Here is an 18,339-nt window from a genome sequence, read left to right on the forward strand (position 1 = left end):
CCACACTCTGAGTTCCCTCCACCCACCGGGGCGCCCCGCCAAGGCCAGAGAAACGTTAGAGCCAAGGGTCTGGGCAGAACGTGGGTGGTTTCCAGAGATGCCCTCAGCAAGTCCAGGGTCCCCCTGGGAACTGTGTCTCGGCAGAGCACTCGCGACAGACGGCCCAGGGAAAACACCCTGGAAACCTGGTCACCGCGCACGCGGCTCGTGCAAAGGGGCCACGCTCATTTTAACAGCAAGCGCGGGAGCCATTTGTGAGACAGCTGCTGGCATCTCCAGCAAAGCCATGGAAGGCTTCTAGGAGCCCGCCGGCATCACCTCACTGCTCTGTTCGTCTTGCCCCCAATGCTTCGTCCCTGGCTTCCGGCATGTGCGCAGGGGCAATACTTCGTCTGCCCTTGCTGCACGTTGCTTAGCTCAGGTCCCGGCCTAGCAGTCCCTCGCGCCCCCCTCTGCCGGCTGTAACGCTCTCCAGGAGCTTTACTTAGCAGTTGTCCCTCTCGTCCCTTCCTCAGCAACCTGGCAGCACATCACAGTGAGAAAAGGCCGCCCAAATGAATCCTCCAGATTGTGGAAACAGTTGGAAGGGACGACAGAGCCCTTTCCCCGTTCCCTCGCTCCATTTCGTCCTCCCTCCTGGGTGTTCTTGCCTGGAGCACCCCCACCTGGTCACACAGCACGACAGGGGAGTCCCTCGGCTGGCCCAGAATGGGGCTTGGCAGGCCAGGGGTATGCTACCAGCTCTGCCACTTGCCCATGGTGACCCAGGAGGTGAGTCGTGTCACCGCCTCATGCCTCGGTTTCCCCAGATGTACCACAGGTAGAACAAGACGGACCTCCTTCACGAAGGGCTTGGAGATCTCCCAAGCCAATAAACCCTAAGAGCTGGCATCCTCATTGGCCAAACTCCCCCAAGCACTTGACCCTCCCAAGCTGCTCTTCGTGCCCAAGTCACAACCTCGCTGCCTTCAAATCAAAAGGCGGGGACAACAAACGGGCTGGGATTTCAGCTTCTGCACATTTTTGCCGTGGCCTTGGGCGGGGCTCCTTGCTCTGCAGACGAATGTTTTCCTTTCTTACGGCCAGGGCCAGGGCCAGGGCGCCATGCCGGGGCAGAAGGGACGACAGCAGGACGGCAGCGCGACACGAGATGCCGCAACAGGTTGCAGGAGGCCGTGAAGGCAGAGATCAGTTCCCACAACCGTAAGGAAGAATTTAATCACTTCTGCGGCAGCCGGGAGGCTGGGGCACTGGCCGAGGAAGATGAATTCCCGGCCCCCCGCGGCCCCCCAGAGACGGCCAGTTCTCATTCATTTCTGCTCATCGGCCCCGTCAGTTCTGCCTCCGGCTTATTCTGCAGAGGCCTGAACAGCATGGTGAGCGGCCAAAACAGCATGATGCAACTCTGTGCGCTCTGCTACCAGCGGCCCCGCCACGGCCCTCGGCTCAGCAGCTCCCCTGCTCATTAAACCCCGCCCAGGGAAGGCTTGACAACAGGCTGTGCAAGAAAGCGGCAAAAATTGCATCAAGCGGAACTCCAGAGGAGCCTGTTCCTTGTGCTGCGCCCCCTCCCCCGGCCGTCTGAGAGGAGTTTTGTTTGTTCCCTTTCTGAACGTGGGTCTGTCTAGGACAGAGCTCTCAACACAGGGCCCGTAGCTCGAGGCGCAGGGAGCCCATCCCCACGCCAGTGGCGGCTTGCTGCTGGGGCGGGGGGGAGGGGGAAGGAGCAAAGAGCCCCAAGCCTCGCGGGTCGGATTCGGTTTGCAGGGGGAGCACGTGGCTCCACGCACTGCTGCCTCCCCGCTCCCCAGCCAACAGCAGCCCAGGGAAGCTTCCCCTACGGCTCCTATTGGCTGGAACTGCGGCCAATGGGAGCAGCAAGAGACGGTGACAGACGCGGTGCCTAGGAGCGGTGGGGGGATGGGGAGCCAGCTTAGTGTCCCCAATCTTCCTCATGCGCCTCCCCACTGAGACCCCGCCCCCTGCTCTTGAGCCCTCCCTCCTGCTCAGACCCCACACTCTACACCCTTGGAAGAGGCGGGGCCAAGGGCAGTCAGTCTTTAGCACCGCCCGTTCTGCAGCACTGAGTCCCCTCCCCCCCAGCCCTCACTGCTGTGCAGAGCAGCACGCCGGCGCTCCCACGGCAGTTCAAAGGTGCTCTGGGCCCCAGGGCAATTGTCCCTTTGCACCCCGCTTGGCAGGCCTGCCTGCACCCCCTCCCCCTGCACCCCGTGTCGGCACGGAGGGCGGGCTGGCGGTCCATAGAAAGGTTTGCATTGAGCGGGACGGGCTGCAGGCCAAGAAGTCTGAGACCCACTGGTCTAGGACCGCCGAGAACTAAGCCACCGCGCAGCTCTCCGCCGAGACCCAGCCACGTAAACGCGTCAGCTTCCGCAGACGCCGCCTGGCGTGTCAGGCAGACCTGCTGCGTCCAGCACACAGAACCCTGGGCCTCGGGGCCGGTCCCAGAGAGCAAGCGCGGCTACGGCAGGGTGAGCTGCAGCAGCGTCCGGCTCATACGTCAGAATTGGAAGGGGGGTGTTAATTGCATGGCGAAACGTTGCCTTTCACCCCACCCCACTGGAGCCCTGGGGCCACCCCCTACCTTACAGTGGGAGAGTGGATGCCAACAGCGGCCCCTCAACCAGCCTCGAGCTCCCTGACGGAGCCCAGCGCCGGCAGCTCGTCACAAGCGTGGAAATGGTCGAGCAGCGCTGCCATCCTTGCGGGGGCACTGCCGCTAGGTGGGCACTGTTACGGTGCGGGGGCGGCGGAGCCACAGGCGGCTCTGTGCTCAGAGAAACGTGGCTCTTAGGGTTACGGCTCCATTGTCCTTTGGAGCTGCGTGCGCGGAGGGCTCACGGCCACGCTGCGCACGCACCCCAGGGCCCGGAGGGAGACGCACGTGGGGACGGCTCCGGTGAGAGCCAGGGGGTTACTAAAAGAATCTGGGAGAGGCGTGGGTGCATTGGCTGAGAGCGGGAGGAGGGGGGGAGCTGGGGTCCCCAGCTCTGGGGGAGGGAGAGGGCATTGGGCTACAGCGGGGGCAGGGCCGGACTAAGGCATGGACTAGCCGGGCAGCTGCCCAGGGCACCAACCCATGGGGGGCTCCCAGCTCCCGGATCGCAGGCTGCAGCAGCTCCCAGTGGCCACCCTGCAGCAGCTGCTCGGGGCGGGGGCCACGTTAACCCCCGCAGCGCCGGCCAGCAGCGCACGGCCATGCTCGGCCTGCCCTGGGCCGTGCGCCAGCAGCAGTAGCCAGGCTGGGCACACGCGTCCTGACACCGCCAGCTCTGTGTGCCCTCCCGCACGCGCTGGGCGGCGGTGGGGGCGAGGCCGCGCAAACACCCTCCCCCAACCTGGGGCGCAATTAAACTGTCTGCCTGGGGTGCTGGAATGACTCGGTCCGGCCCTGACCGGGGGGACAAAGGGGGAGGCAGGGCTGCCTGGCTCTGGGGGAGGGGTGGGTGCATTGGGTTAGAAGAGGGGGGCTGGGCTGCCAGGCTTTGCGGCAGTGGCGTAGCGGGGGAGGGGGGGAAGTTGCCCCCGGGAGCCATGTTGGGGGGCGGCGGGCTGGGGTGGGAGTGCACAGCCCCATGTGGCGAGCCCGGTGCTGGCGGGCCACTTGCTCCCTGCAGACTAGCCGCTGAGGCGGGGCCGGGCAGCGGAAGCGGCACTTCAAGGACCTGCCCAGGAGCCCAGCTCCCCTGGCCCGGGAGCCACTGCTGCTCATTTGGTGCCTGGATTGGACAGGACTGGGAGCCGGGAGAGCAGAGGCCAGATTCCGCCCCCTGCCTGAGTGCCAAGGGACGGAGGGGAGGACAGGGTGGGGGCTGGCCGGCTGCTGCCCCATGCAGCGCCCCCAGCAGGCTCCCTGGGCCCCTGTGTCAGGCGGGGGGTTTGGGAGGGAAGGTGAGTCCGTGCGCCAAGAAAAGCAGAGCGCCCCTGAGCCTGGGCACCAGCCGCCGGCCTCAGCCCGCTATGCCCAGGCGCTGCCCTCGGCCCTCACTGCAGCAGGGCTGAGCAGCTCCCCAGACCCTGTGCTGCTCGTGGCACAGCAGGGCCGGGCCAGGGACCCCAGCTCTGGGGGAGCAGCCCGCCAAGCGCTGCCCGCCTTCTGGGACTAGTTCATCCAGGGCCCGGAGCCCTCGCCAGTCTGCAGCCGAGTGGGTTAGTCCCCCCATCCCACTTAATAGGTTCACTGGTGAAGAGCCCCTCCATGCGCCCAACTGCTCTGCCCCCTCCCCACCGGTGGCTCTGTGTCACCACAGGCCTGGGGACCAGGCAAGTGCTGCTGCTCCTGAGACCCCAGTGCAAATGATGGGGGGCGCAAATTTTGCCTTTGTCTCCGTGCGTATAACACCCTTGCTACACCCCTGCTCTGTGGGGCGGGAGCAATGGCTTAGACACTAAGAGCCAGAATAGCTGTGGATAGTAGTGCAAAGAGCCACGCACCCCTCCCCCCCGAGCCAGACACCCCCAACCGTCCCCCCCGCTCCAACCCAATGCCCCATCCCTCCCTCCGAGCCAGGCACCCCCAGCCCCTCTGCTCTAACTGGTTGGCCACCCCAGTATTACAGCAAGGCTCGGAAAATCCCAGTTACAAGACACAATCCAGGACCAAGTCAACAGATCCGGTCTAATGCTCAGTTAAAGCAACTCCGAGAACTTTGGCTAAGAGACATTATACAGAAAATCAAATGCAACTCCGCCCCCGGAATGAAGGAAGGTACAATCAGCCCAACGGTACTGCTGGGGAAACGGAGGCTAAGTAAGTTGCCCAAGGCTGTACAATGTGGGAGGGCAGAGCTCGGATCAGAACCCGGAGTCCAGACTCGATTCCCTTCGACAGTGGACGCGTTCCCTGACGTCGAACTGGGGAGTAAGGGTGGAGTGGCAGGTGCAGAAGAACAGGCGAGGGAAGGAAGAGGAGACGGTTAAAAACCGTGCCAATGCTACCACCACCAAACCAAACCACTGAAAAGCTGCCGTTCATTTTGGCAGCTCCCACACGGAGCCTCTCCCTGCAGGCAGGGCACATGGCGAGCAGCGGCCAGGGTGGTGGACACCGGAACCACCGTCAGGGCGGAGTGACAAACCGATTTACTGGCGCATCAGCGTCCGTGGGCAAAACCCCATTTGGCTGGTGTCCAAATAACTCTGCTCGTCATGACGGTGCCACGGGACTCCTCGTGGGTTTTGCGGACACAGACTCACACAGCTCCCCTCGGATCCTGAGCCAAGCGACCACCCTGTCTATGAGGGAGACCGCCTCAAGCCAGGGGGAGGCAGCCCCACCCACCCCTTGGTTCCCGCACTTATGGGGATGGCGGCCGAGCAGACGGCAGCTCCTCAAATCCATGAGAGCCCAGCACAGAGGGCAGCGCCAGGCTCCACCAAGGGGCAGTGAGAACACGCACAGGAAGGGGTCCCATCTCCCCTTCACTGCTGGCCTTGGGAATTTTGCAGCTGGGGGGGAAGCGTCAATCGCTCCGGGGGATCCAGCAAACGCATCAGCAGTTTACTGAACACTGGGCCCTCTTCCGAATTTACAGTCATTTAAAAGTGAATCCGTTTGCTGTTTCAAGGGTCACACTGAAGCTAAAATGCCTCTCACTTATTCCTCTCCCTCCCCACCCGCATTCCGCAGACACCGGCATGTTGTGGGGCCCTTCCTTAGCACGAGGCTGCGTGTTATCACAGGCACGCCCCAGCTGTACGATCCTCCTGCGAAACGTCTTCTGTCCGCTATCGGCAACGACTTGGAGATTCCGCCTCTTCGGTTACATCTTCAGCTCTCTCTGCACCCGATGCACCCAGCGTCTGGAATGGTCTGTGCACCGTATACCCTCTGGGACTCCCCACCCCCCGGCCTAAATGGATCACCATGATCTGCCGGTACAACACAGGCCAGAGAACCACATCTCGTCCAAGTCAGAGACTAGCACCCAATAATTCTAGCAGCAAACTCATCACTTCTGGATGAGCGAGCCTCTCCCTGATTTCATTTTCATACATGCAGGACTGGGCCTGCTTTTAGCAGGGGGCTGGACTCGACCACTCAGGCCTTTTCCAACCCTCTGATTGTGGGATTTGAATTCAAAGGAATTATCAATAAACTAGGCAAATACAACTTAGACGGGGCTACTATAAGGTGGGTGCATAACTGGCTGGATAACCGTACTCAGAGAGTAGTTATTAATGGTTCACAATCCTGCTGGAAGGGCAGAACAAGTGGGGTTTTGCAGGGGTCTGTTTTGGGACCAGCTCTGTTCAATATCTTCATCAACGATTTAGATATCGGCATACAGAGTACGCTTATAAAGTCTGCAGAGGATACCAAGCTGGGAGGGGTTGCAACTGCTTTGGAGGAGAGGGTCTTAATTCAAAATAATCTGGACAAATTGGAGAAATGATTTGAGGTAAACAGGATGACGTTTAATAAGGACAAATGCAAAGTGCTCCACTTAGGAAGGAACAATCAGTTTCACACACAGAGAATGGGAAGCGACTGTCGAGGAAGGAGTACAGCAGAAAGGGATCTAGGGGTTATAGTGGACCACAAGCTGAATATGAGTCAACAGTGTGATGCTGTTGCAAAAAAGCCAACATGATTCTGGGAGGCATTAACAGGTGTGTTGTGAGCAAGACACAAGAAGTCATTCTTCTGCTCTACTCTGCGCTGATTAGGCCTCAGTTGGAGTATTGTGTCCAGTTCTAGGCACCACATTTCAAGAAAGATGTGGAGAAATTGGAGACGATCCAGAGAAGAGCAACAAGAATGATGAAAGGTCTAGAGAACATGAGCTATGAAGGAAGGCTGAAAGAACTGGGCTTGTTTAGTTTGGAAAAGAGAAGATTGAGAGGGGACATGATAGCAGTTTTCAGGTATCTAAAAGGGTGTCAAAGAGGAGGGAGAAAACTTCTTGTTCCTGGCCTCTGAGGATAGAACAAGAAGCAATGGGCTTAAACTGCAGCAAGGGAGGTTTAGGTTGGACATTAGGAAAAAGTTCCCAACTATCAGGGTGTCAGACATTGGAATAAATTGCCCAGGGAGGTTGTGGAATCCCCATCTCTGGAGATATTTAAGAGCAGGTTAGATAAATGTCTATCGGGGATGGTCTAGACAGTACTGGGCCCTGCCATGAGGGCAGGGGACTGGACTTGATGACCTCTTGAAGTCCCTTCCAGTCCCAGTGTTCTATGAATCTGGGGGGCACCTGCTGTTTATTCCTAACACCTCACTTAATCCCGGTCCTCACTCACTTCACTGGCTGCTGGGGGGAGGGGAGGGCTGGGAGTGGACACCACCACCTTGAAATATCTCCCTTCGGCTTTGTGAACTGAGCTCAGGGATGGCCCAGAAGCTTCATGAAAACAACCCAAAACCAAGGGAAGCCAGAGAGACACTGGAGACCTATATTCCTCGCTGGAAAATCATGAGTCTTCCCAAAATGGGCATTTATCCACAGTCTCATTCTGACTCAGCTGGGGAGCAGCCAGCAGAGGAAATGCAGAAATAAGGACCCTAGGCAGATAGGCCCTGCATGTGTCTAGAAACAAGCAAACGCAGGGCGTGGCTGCAAGAAACATACAAGAGACTAACGAGCTTTTCAGTTTCCCATGGAACATTTCTGCGAACAGCCTGCAGGGACTGTGCTTTACAAGGCCCTGTAAGACAGCGCCACGTGCAGAGCAGGGAGCCATCCAGACCAACGGAGGAGACAGAGGCTGTCCAACCTCCAACACTGAAACAGCCAGGTCGTATTGATCTTCGCAGGCCACCCCCACCACAACGGGCTTCTCACGTCAGTACTAAATCAGGAAACGTGCCTGTTTCAACAGTGTCTTTAAAAAGGTGGCCACTGCTTTTTCGAACAAACACCAAGAGTTCTTTGGGGTAGCCACCAGATGGCGCTCGCGAGCGGGATGGGCAGACATGCCCTGTACAACGCTGTGGCAAGTCACAGGTAAAATGCAAAGTAAAACCATGTTTCCTTCCTTGTCACTAGGGCCCTAACACATTCACAGCCATGAAAAATGGGCCCTAGGCGGTGAAACCTGGACTGTGTGTGCTTTTCCCCCTAGATACAGACTGCACGAGGGAGACCAGCCTCTCCCCAACTGGGGGTCCTGCCAAAAAGAGTTGCAGAGAGTCACACGGGGATTGTGTGGTTGTCTCTGTTACTTCTACACGGTCTTCTGAGCTGGGTGGCTGCAGAGGGCTGGCTGTTGGCCAGGTGCCCAGCTCTGAAAGCAGCTCGCTGCCAGCAGCCGTGCAGAAGTAACGGTGGCCACCCCACCCATGCTATCCTGACTTCTGCGGTGCTGCTGGCAGCAGCTCTACTTTCAAAGCTGGCTCCAGGCCAGAAGAAGCCACCACCCTCCAGTTGCCCAGCTCTGAAAGCAACGCTACCACCAGTAGCAGCACAGAAATAGCAGTACAGGTTGAACTTCTCTGGTCTGGCAACACCCATGGTCCAGCACAATTTGAGCTAGCTGGATGGCCACTCATCATAGGTGTGGCCGAGTTTCCCGCCATCCCATAAAGGTTGTTTGCAGCCACCAGGCCTGGCGCTCAGGGTTCTGTGCTGTTCTTTAGCTCTAAGTTACCCCAAATGTCTTCCAGCAAGCAGTGGAAGTGCTGATAATGCTGCCAGATAATATGGGCCTGCTGGGGTTCAGCAGTTCTCTAGTTCGGCCCCGGTCAGGTCCTGAGGGCGCCAGACCAGAGAGATCCAACGTGTAGCCGTACTGCAACCCCCGCATCCCTCCCGCAATAATCTTGCAAACCACCCCACGTGTACAACTCCTCTTTGGGTCAGGACCCCTCTGATTACAACACCATGAAGTGTCAGAATGAAACAGTAAATTTCGTTATTTCAACTATTTTAAAAATCTTATGACTGTGAACCCCATCAATATGGACCATGAGCGTGGTGAGGTGTCATCACTAACTCTGCCTCAGATGACTAATGTTGAACCCATTTTTAGACGTCTGACTTATCACCGTTGGCTTAATTTTCTGAATTTCAGTTGGGAGGAGAAGTTCAACTGTTCCTGTTCCCTCTCTCATCAATTTCACTGGCAGGATCTAGATCAGGGGTTCCCAACCTGGGGTACACGTACCCCCCAAGGGGTACAAGAAGCTTGTCAAGAGGGTACGGGGAATATTTGGTAAATAACTAGATTATCCTAATTGTAATATTCCAAAAGTAGTTGTGTTAGTGAAAAAAGTTGTGGATTCTAGAGTCTAGAATTTATTTCCTTTCATATTGAATAGGGGGTACGGGAAGGTTTACTAAAAGCCAAGGGTGTACAGGGACCAAAAAAGGTTGGGAACCCCTGATCTAGAGCCACAGCAAATGGCTGCGCTGTTGAGAAAACGCGGTCTTGTGCGTAAGGCTCTGGATCAGGGTTTCTGAGATGTGGGCTCCGAGTTGGGTTCAGCATGGTCTGTTCCTGATTGGATCGCGTATCTCTGTTCCCCACCTGTAAAACGGGGATCACTCTTCAATCTGTGGGATTAAGTCAATAACTCGTGGAAGATACGCACTATAGCAATGAGCAAGGTTGCCTCTAATCTTTTCCACCCGTGTGTGGATTTTTTCCCCATCCATGTGTGGAATATTTTTTTTCTGTACATGGAGGTGTGTACAAAAGTGCACCATCCCAAGGAACTAACTGGGGGAGTTCTGCTAATCAGCTCAGCAGCATTTGAATCTCCCCGCAGTGGCTGAAGTAGCGCACAGCTTATAGGCAACATTGAAGAGCATGTACGTTAGATACAATCGGAGAACTTTTTTATTTTTAAAGCTTTCCACCTAAGCTGAAAAGTGATAAGGGATGCACTGTCGTTGCACTTAGGCTGCATTAAAAGCAGCCTACAATTTGGGCCAAATTCAACTGGAAATTTGGCATGGACCACCTTACAACGTGAGCTGTCTTCGCAACAGTTCTGCGTAACGCCAGGAGCAGACCTGCCATCCCCAAGAGACTCCAAGCACTGGAAATAAATGCAAATTCCTCATGGCTTTATTCAGATGTCATCCTGACAGAAAACCACGTTCTAAAAGAGAAACTGGTGTCCTCCCTGTGCTAGTGTGAGTTATGTTCATGTTCTATCAGGTAGTTCCTAACAATAGATTAGCTGGCTTCACTTATTCAGGCTGAGCGAAGGACATGGAGTAACCAGAGAGCGAAGGGAGGGGATTAAAAATGGCAATATTTAATAATCCCAGTGCTGTGTCGTTAAACGTATTTTGAAAACCACTTCCCTATTAACAGCTTCACTGTAATCCCAAGTATCAGACCTCGCGTAAGGAACCCAACAAGGGGCTGACTGGTAAAAGCAGCGAGGAGCGTAGGATACCAGGGTCAGATGCACACGTTTTCAAACTAACACGGCTTCCCCGTGACCTGAACCCCACTATGTGCTCTGGGCAGGTCACGGACCTGCATGCAGTACAGCCCTGTGGCCACACGAAGGTGCTCTCGTCGGCAGGCTGGAGCACAGGCATGCCAGGCAGCTGCACCATTCTGGAACTTGTATTGAATCACATTCCGTCGATCCACCCCCCAGCTCCACTCCAGACAGCCTTGGAGAGCTGCAGAGCGCGTGCGAACTGCTCAGAGCACCGAGGCTTTGGGAGGGCAGCTAGACTTACAACTGACTCGACACTCCCTTTACCCGGCCTGGTTTCAGACCAGCCCATAAAGTGGCAAAATCAGTCCAACTTACAAATCTCCATACATTCTGGGCATGGAGACACCAAGGAGGACTTGAACCCAGTTTCCAGGGCAGTTTCAAAATAGCAAGAGGATCCCTAAATTAGCCTAGGGACTGTCGCACACGCAGCTGTACCAATGCTGAAGGGTGGGAGCAGCTGCAGGGAATACAGGCCAGACAGATGTGAAATACTGTCCAGTGTTACTGCAACGTACAACAAGGATGCAAGGGCATTCAAGTCATTCATTCATTGCCTAGGTCTCCACCCCGTGCCCAAATGCAGCCTACAGCAGGTGTGAACCACACCACTTACACAGGCCCCGCTGAGGAGCCGTGGATGCCATAGGGACACACATGAGAGATGCCTGCGCCAGACAGGCCGGGTTCGCGTTGCAGGTGACTGGGGGGAGCGCTGCAGAATGCGTTTGTGGACACAGAAGGGAGGAAGAGTCTGACGGGTTCCACTGAGCGGAAGAGGGGCCGGCCAACTCAGGGACCGTCCCCAAAGGCTTTCCACATTGGATACAAAGGAAGCAGGGATGTAAAAAAAGTAATTTTAAAGTGTCACTGTGGAACGGCTACAAATCCCAGCGGTTACCCGGTTTCACACGCTGCGTCTGACGCTTAGCGGAGCTCTGCGCTAGGGATGTTAGATAGCGATTAACCGTGTAGCTGCATCGAAACTGAGCGGTTACACGACTGTTTGGCCCTTGGAGACAGGGCCGGCAGCCAGCGCGCTCCTGACCCACTCCCAGGGAGCCAGCTTGTACACTGCAGTGGGGAAGCCAGGCCCACACGGACAGGGGCAGAGCAGCGCCTGCCTGTGGTGGGCCCCGATGGTCTGCAGCAGCCCCCTGCTAGGGCAGGTGAAGAGCTGACTCTAGTCTCTCCTGAACCATAAGCCCCCCCGCTAAAGGGGAGGCTCACCGGTTATACCCTAAAAGGAAGGGAATGGAACTTCGAGCAGGGGGACTACGGCCAAGCCACAGCAAGAGCAGTCAGACCGAGCTCAGCGCGGCTTTTAAGCACCTCAAGCCTTCAGCCTCCCTCCACCTCCGCCCCTCCCACCAGGAAGCTGTAAAAACGCGACCAACTCACCTGCTTTCGTTATCCAGGAACACAGAGCTGCTGCCTCCCCCCAGGGCTTCGCTGATGGGAGAGAGGCAGAACGGGGAGGAGAAGGCGTCAGAATCTGAGTCAAAAGTACTGTCCCTGCTCACGTCGTCTGCAGACAGCTCCAGGGAGCCCTCGTCCTCCCCCTGGCCTGGCCTGCAGTCCAGCCCTTCCTCCGTCCCCTCCGACTTGGTCTGCTCCTCTTGCCAGCTGATTGTCGACACGATTCCTGAGTCACTGTGGGCAGGCTGCGTGGCATCGTGGGTCCCGTCAGTTGCCAGGCAACACGGAGACAGCTTCTCCCCTTCTCCAGGAGGGGAGCCGAGATGAGCCACATCTCTGACCAGCTGAGCCACGGCCAGGATCTCCTCGTCTCTCGGGATCACGGCCCGTTTCTGATCAGCTGGGGAGGCCTGCTGGAGGGTGCCGAACGCCGGGGCATGGCGGCCACGCTTGCGGGGCGCTTTACGGACCGGGGAGCTCTCCGGGGTGATGTAGCGCAGCGCTTCTTCATCCTGCCTCTGAATGCGTGAGTTTGGCACCCAGGCAAGGATCAGCGTGGTGCCAAGCAGCTCATCCTTCTCCATGTACAAGCACATATAGCCTTCAAGAGAGCACACGGCCAACCAGTTAGGACTTAAGCTGCATTCACAGGACATTTTGCAGCCATATTTATCCCCCTCCCTCTTCACTACCAATACAGCTGGGCAAAAGCAATCCAGCCACTGGGCAGAGTTCTCCACCTGAAATGCGTTATTTGCAAATGGTTTATGAATAAGAACATTAGAAAAGCCAGAATGGGTCACATCACAGGCCCATCTAGCTCAGCATCCTGTCTCCACCATCCATCTCCAGCCTGGTTAATAGCCATTGATGGACCTAACCTCCATGAATTTACCCAGTTCTTTTTTGAACCCTGTTCAAGTCTTGGTCTTCACAACATCCTCTGGCAAGGAGTTCCACAGGTTGACTGTACATTGTGTAAAGAAATACTTCCTTCTGTTTGTTTTAAATCTGCTACCTATTCATTTCATTGGGTGACCCCTAGTGCATGTGTGATAAGAAGAGTAAATAACACTTCCTTATTTACTTTCCCCACACCAGTCATAAATTTATGGGCCTCAATCATAAACCCCCTTGGCCATCTCTTTTCCAAGCTGACAAGTCCCAGTTAACTCTCCTCATATGAAGCCATTCCAAACCTCTGTTTTTGTTGCCCTTTTCTGAACTATTTCCAATGCCAAGATATCTTTTTTTGAGATGGGGTGACATCTTCTGCAGTAACCAAGATGTAGGTGTTCCAGGGATTTATATAGAAGGAATATGATATTTTCTGTCTTATCTAGCCCTTTCTTAATGATTCCCAACAGTGTTAGCTTTTTTGATGCCGCTGCTCATTGAGTGGATGTTTTCAGAGAATTATACCCAAGGAGGCCAAGATATTTCTTGAGTGGTAACAGAAAATTTAGACCCATCATTTTATATGTATAGTTGGGATTAGGTTTTTGAAAGTGCATTACTTTGCATTTATCAACACTGAATTTTATCTGCCAGCCGAATACTTTCTAATCTGGGTAGTCACATGCCCCCATCTCAGGCCCCTGATGGGAGGAGTTATGTAACTAATCAAGAGAGAATTTTGAACGACAGACTTTCATGTCAAATTTGCACTGTTGTTTAATCAGACCATTCTAAATGGGAGCTCGACACTGGTTATGCCCGAGTAACAGCCCTAGGAGAGCTAGAGGTCAAAAAGATTCCTGGAAAGCCAGCCCAGAATAGCCAGGCACACACAAAAGCCAAATGCAAACCCATGCTTTGCAAAATAATTATTATATATAGTAGCCCAATGTCTGACTCTGTAACGCCGAAATACTGGCTGTTCCCTCTGGGTGGCGCTGTTGCCTGAATCACGTCCTTCGCCTCCCGCAGTGGCACTTGGCTGACTTCTGCGCTGCTCAGCCGGGCCGTTTGGGCTCCGCGGTCCCTCGAGTGAGAGACAGGAGGGGGAGGACAAGAGAAAGAGAGAGACGGAGAGGCAGGAGGCGGAGGAGAGCGGAGGGGGGGGGAGGTAGGAGGAGGAGGAGAGAGAGAGAGAGAGAGAGAGAGAGACACGGAGCGAGAGACCAGAGGCTCAGGAGAGAAGACCGACGTGGAGGAGAGACCTGAAAATCCATCTTATGAGGGGCTAATTGGCTAGTTTTACAATATGAAGCCAGTAGCAGGTGCTCATTCACATGGATACACGGGGTCCCCCTGGCAGGGAAGAAGGGGGAGAAAGCAGCTTTTGGCTTAAAGAGAAGCCCTACACTGACTTTAGCGCAGGAAGCAGATATCGGGGTTTGGGGGGGGCTGCCTGTTCCATCAGTGCAGTGTGATGGCACTTTCCTCGGTCCCTCCCGACCACGGAAGCTCTCAGATCCCACCCCCCATGGCAACACCCTTGAACTGCGGAGGTGCACACCAACCCCATGCAGGCACGGACATGCGGACGCTCCCCGAGACCGACAGAAAAGCGAACAGCGAGTGCAGCACCCCATCACCTGGGTGATGCTCCCCGACACCTGGTGGCACCTCAGTGGGGTGGACGCATACATTGTTCTTGGAGTAGATAATCTCCCCATCCAGTACGGAGGACGAACCGCCGCCACCGCCGGGGTTTAGGGTCAAGAGGTCAGAGGCTTTCGAAGAGGCACGTCGGAGGAGTCGCCCCAGAGACATTGCCAGGGGAGTGTTTCCATTATCCGTCGGCTTCAACCCGGAGCCAATTCAGACAAAAGGTCTGCCAGGAGGGGAGGAACAGCGTTAGGAAAAACGCAGCCAGACAGCAGCGCCAACTCCCTGCTTCGCCACCCCCCAGACAACAGTGCTACCGCTCGGAGGCCAGGCTCTCATCGGCGGCTGCCTCAGCCCTGGACCTCGGCCACTGGGAATCGGGCTTTAAACCCGTCTCGCTGCTGGGAAGAGTGAGGCAGAGACGGGAAGAGATTCGCACGGTGCCCCAGCAGCTCCGGCGAGACTCCGAGCAGGGAGCCCGGCCCTGGCGCAGCTCCATCGGCTCAGCAACTGAGAGTCAGAGCAGCATGCCTGGTGTCGGCAGGGCCTGCACCAAGGCTGCAGACCAAGCTTCAGTCCTGGCGGTGGGCTCTCGCAGAGCTAATTATTCTTATAAGGGGGGAGGGGAGGTGAAGGAGCGACTTGTGGCATTTCCCGAATGCCAACGAGGAGCAACGGCAGGCTTGGAAAGCCGTCCCATAGAGTCCGCCTATGACGGCCATTGGGCAGGTAGGGAGGGAAAATCCTGTTTAAAATGTTTACCAGGTAAACAATATGTTTAACCACTTAACCGGCCCGCCACAGGTGGGGGCCGCTGGGGCAGCCCCCGCCCGCAACACAGTGGCCCAGAGCAGCTCCCTGCCCATGCCAGGCCATGGTGGGGACGTGCTCCGGCCGGGTGCTGGTTAACCTGCTACCCCGTAAGCCTGCCGGCAAGGCAATGCTTACTGGATAACTGCCCCTTTGCATCCCTAGCACCAGGCTGGACAATCCTGCAGGATCTGCCCCAAATCCAAGTAAACCAACATGAGGTGGGGAAACCCAAGTGGAGGCAGACGCCCCATACTTGGCTACAGGGCTTCTGCTTGGTACCCTGATGGCAGTACAGTCTAAAAGCCATTTGCCCAATTTCCTGGCTTTTGGCATAACCTTTTTTGGGGGTGGGGGAGGAGGAGAAGACATTCGATACACAGCAGGCAAACCGAACAGAACATGCAGTAGCATCCCTGGGCTACAGGGGCGGGGAGAGGGGGGAAGCGTCCACCGCCAACAGGTAACTGAAGCTAGCTGTGAAATGAGCCCCTGGAACCACGCGGCAGCCATGCGCTGGAGGGGAGATGCAGGGCTGTTAAGGAGAAGCCAGAAGGGAGGCTCAGGCGATACAGAATTCAGCAGACTGGCCAGGAAGAGCACTGGATGTGCTGAAACAGAGCAGGGCTGGCGCAGAGACAGGGCAGAAGCCGCAGAGTCTGTTCCACCCGGTCGGGGGAAAGCCGCTACCTCCATGCAGCTCCTTTCTGTTTATTCCCTGCCGGACAGGCCAACCTGACCCAGCACGCACCAGCGATTTCCATGGGGCTGCACCTGGAGATGGCGCAGACCATGGGCCACTGCTGACACTGTGGCCTGAAAACAAGCAGGAAAGGGAGCCAAGAACAGAAAGAAAAACTTACAGGACAGCGAGAACTCTACTCCCCCCCCCCCAACTCACAGAGACACTCCGTGCACTACCTCGTACTGTGTCGCGACCCGGTCCTGGGGTGTGGAACGGCAGGTCCTGGGGCTTGTTGCTGCAGGGGGGCCAGGTGACCAACGGGGGTGCTAAGAACATCGGAACGGCCCTACTGGGTCAGACCAAAGGTCCAGCTAGCCCGGGGGGGCCACAATGATACAGCACATGCCGAGGGCCACAATTTAAGTTGGTTGCATAGATGTGCAAATCTATATGCAAATGTATGCAAATAGCTTCTTTCACTCGGACGGGCACGAGTACAAAGATGAAGGCCAGACTGCACAACACGCAGGCCCCACCAAAGTCAGTTCTGCTGATGTTAATAAAATGTGACATTTCCCCCGTTTCCACCCACGTGACAGCACTGTTAATGAGCAATGACAGGCCAGGAATTTAACGACAAACGCATCTCAACAGCAGGCCGTTATATTGACGACTTCTTTGTTTTGGCTCCCACCCACAGGCCGTGTGTTTAGCCCCGCGTAAACCCAAACTGCACCGCAGGCCGCCAACGGGCCGCGTGTCGAGTAGCCCTGTTCTAGCCCATCGTCCTGTCTGCCAATAGTGGCCAATGCCTGGTGCCCTAGAGGAAGAGAACAGAGCAGGGAACCATCACATGATCCCTCCCCTGTCAACCATTTCCAGACACACGGAGGCTAGGAACACCATCACTACCTCTCCTGGCTAACAGCCATTGCTGGACCTAACCTCCATGAATCTATCTAGCTCTTTTTTGAACCCTGTTCACGTTCTAGTCTTCACAACATCCTCTGGCGAGGAGTTCCGCAGGTTGACTGTGCGCTGGGCTCCGGGGTGGGGCTGAGGGTGAGAGCTTTGGGGTGGGTCAGGGCTGGGACGGGAGGGGCTTACCTCACGTGGCTGCCAGTCAGCGGTGCAACAGGGCTGTTAAGGCAGCTCTCTGCCTGTCCTGGCACCACAGACTACGCTGCGCCCCAGAAGCAGCTGGCAGCAGGGCCGGCTCCTAGGTGAGGCTGCAGGGGAGGAGAGAGCACACAGGGATCTGTGTACTGCCCCTGCCCCGAGCACTCCCATGGGCTGGGAACGTGCTTCTGGGGGCAGCATGGTTTGCGGTGCCAGGGGAGGCAGGAAGCTGTCTTAGCCCCCCCACCGCACAGCTGACCGGGAGCTGCTCTAGGGAAGCCCCTCCTGCCCCAGCCCTGACACCCCCAAAGCCAGAGCCCCCTTCTGGACCTCAAATCTCCCCTCCGCAGCCCCACCCCGGAGCGCGCACTCCAGTCACATCCTGGTGGGTCGCGGCCTCAAAGATTTTCCTCAACTGGGTCATGAGAAAAAAAAGTTTGAAATCCCCGGGCCAAGAAACACCCCAAGGGCTTGAAACCAGCACGTCCCTCTGAATGGCCCTCGCCCTGCTCCATGGCATCTTCCCTGGTTAATACCTGACAAAGCAGGGAGAGGGGCTGGCCTGTTCACAATGATTTTAACCTCCCCCGCATGTTGGGAGCCTGGGGCAGCAGGAGCTGGGATTACTGCCAAGATACAACTGGGGGCTACCCTGGCGTTCCCGGCGGTGCTAGCTTACGGACAGAAGCGAACAAAAAGGAGCAGCTTCCTCGGCACCGGAAACAGGCAACATTCAAACGAGCATTTCTCCAGCGGGAGGGGGAGCCGCCGGGAAGGAAGTGCTGCTTGCCAGCCGCTGCGAGCGCGTCACAAGAGACAGCGAAGGAGGCTCGGAAGAGCAGCTGACCGAGCCTTTTTACAGGAAAGCTCGTAAGCCCTATGGCGCGTGATGGCTGGCCTCGTCCGCTGAGCACGGGCCGTTCGTGCTCGTCAGTCACCAACGGGACTTGGCCAAGATGGACGGACGCTGCTCTGGGCTGAGCCCACGGGTCTCCTAAGGCGCTCAGCTTGCAAGCTCTCCACACCGACTGCCCGCCGTGCTGTGTCTCAGAGCGCACGGCAGCGTACAGGTGGGGGAGCCTTTTGCAACCACCCAGCAAACAACGGTCCCATCCCCCCGGCTCAGGAAGCAGAGACATGTCTGGAGCAATTTCCCCGAGTGCCGCTGTAAGCGGTTACAAAAGAACATTTCTACACAAGACTTCACAGCGATGGCCACGCTGAGCAACCTGCCTGCTTATCACAGGACCCAAAGCGCCTACGTCTCTGGAGCAGGGTTCTGCCAGTGTAGACGTTCAAATGGGCAACCAATGGGCCCGGGCTCCTC

The 18,339-nt window shown here is 56.5% G+C and overlaps 1 protein-coding gene across 6 annotated transcripts in view; it reads right to left on the bottom strand.

Moving 5' to 3' along the window:
• Positions 1-18,339, bottom strand: part of TBC1D16 (TBC1 domain family member 16) — a 54,080-nt gene that overhangs the window by 18,560 nt on the left and 17,181 nt on the right. For 3 of the 6 annotated variants that reach the window (XM_075904123.2, XM_075904120.2, XM_075904122.2), the window contains exons 2-3: positions 14,386-14,624; positions 11,828-12,446 (exon numbers count right to left, since the gene is read on the bottom strand). In XM_075904123.2, the coding sequence (XP_075760238.2) occupies positions 11,828-12,446; positions 14,386-14,563 (797 nt within the window). In that variant the 5' untranslated portion in view covers positions 14,564-14,624. Of the gene's footprint in view, positions 1-11,827; positions 12,447-14,385; positions 14,625-15,898; positions 16,025-18,339 lie in introns of those variants that run through there. The other 3 variants (XM_075904121.2, XM_075904125.2, XM_075904124.2) reach the window with 3 other exon arrangements.

This window comes from Pelodiscus sinensis, chromosome 20, assembly GCF_052426305.1.
Source record: "Pelodiscus sinensis isolate ZL-2025 chromosome 20, ASM5242630v1, whole genome shotgun sequence".
Taxonomy (NCBI): Eukaryota; Metazoa; Chordata; order Testudines; family Trionychidae; genus Pelodiscus; species Pelodiscus sinensis.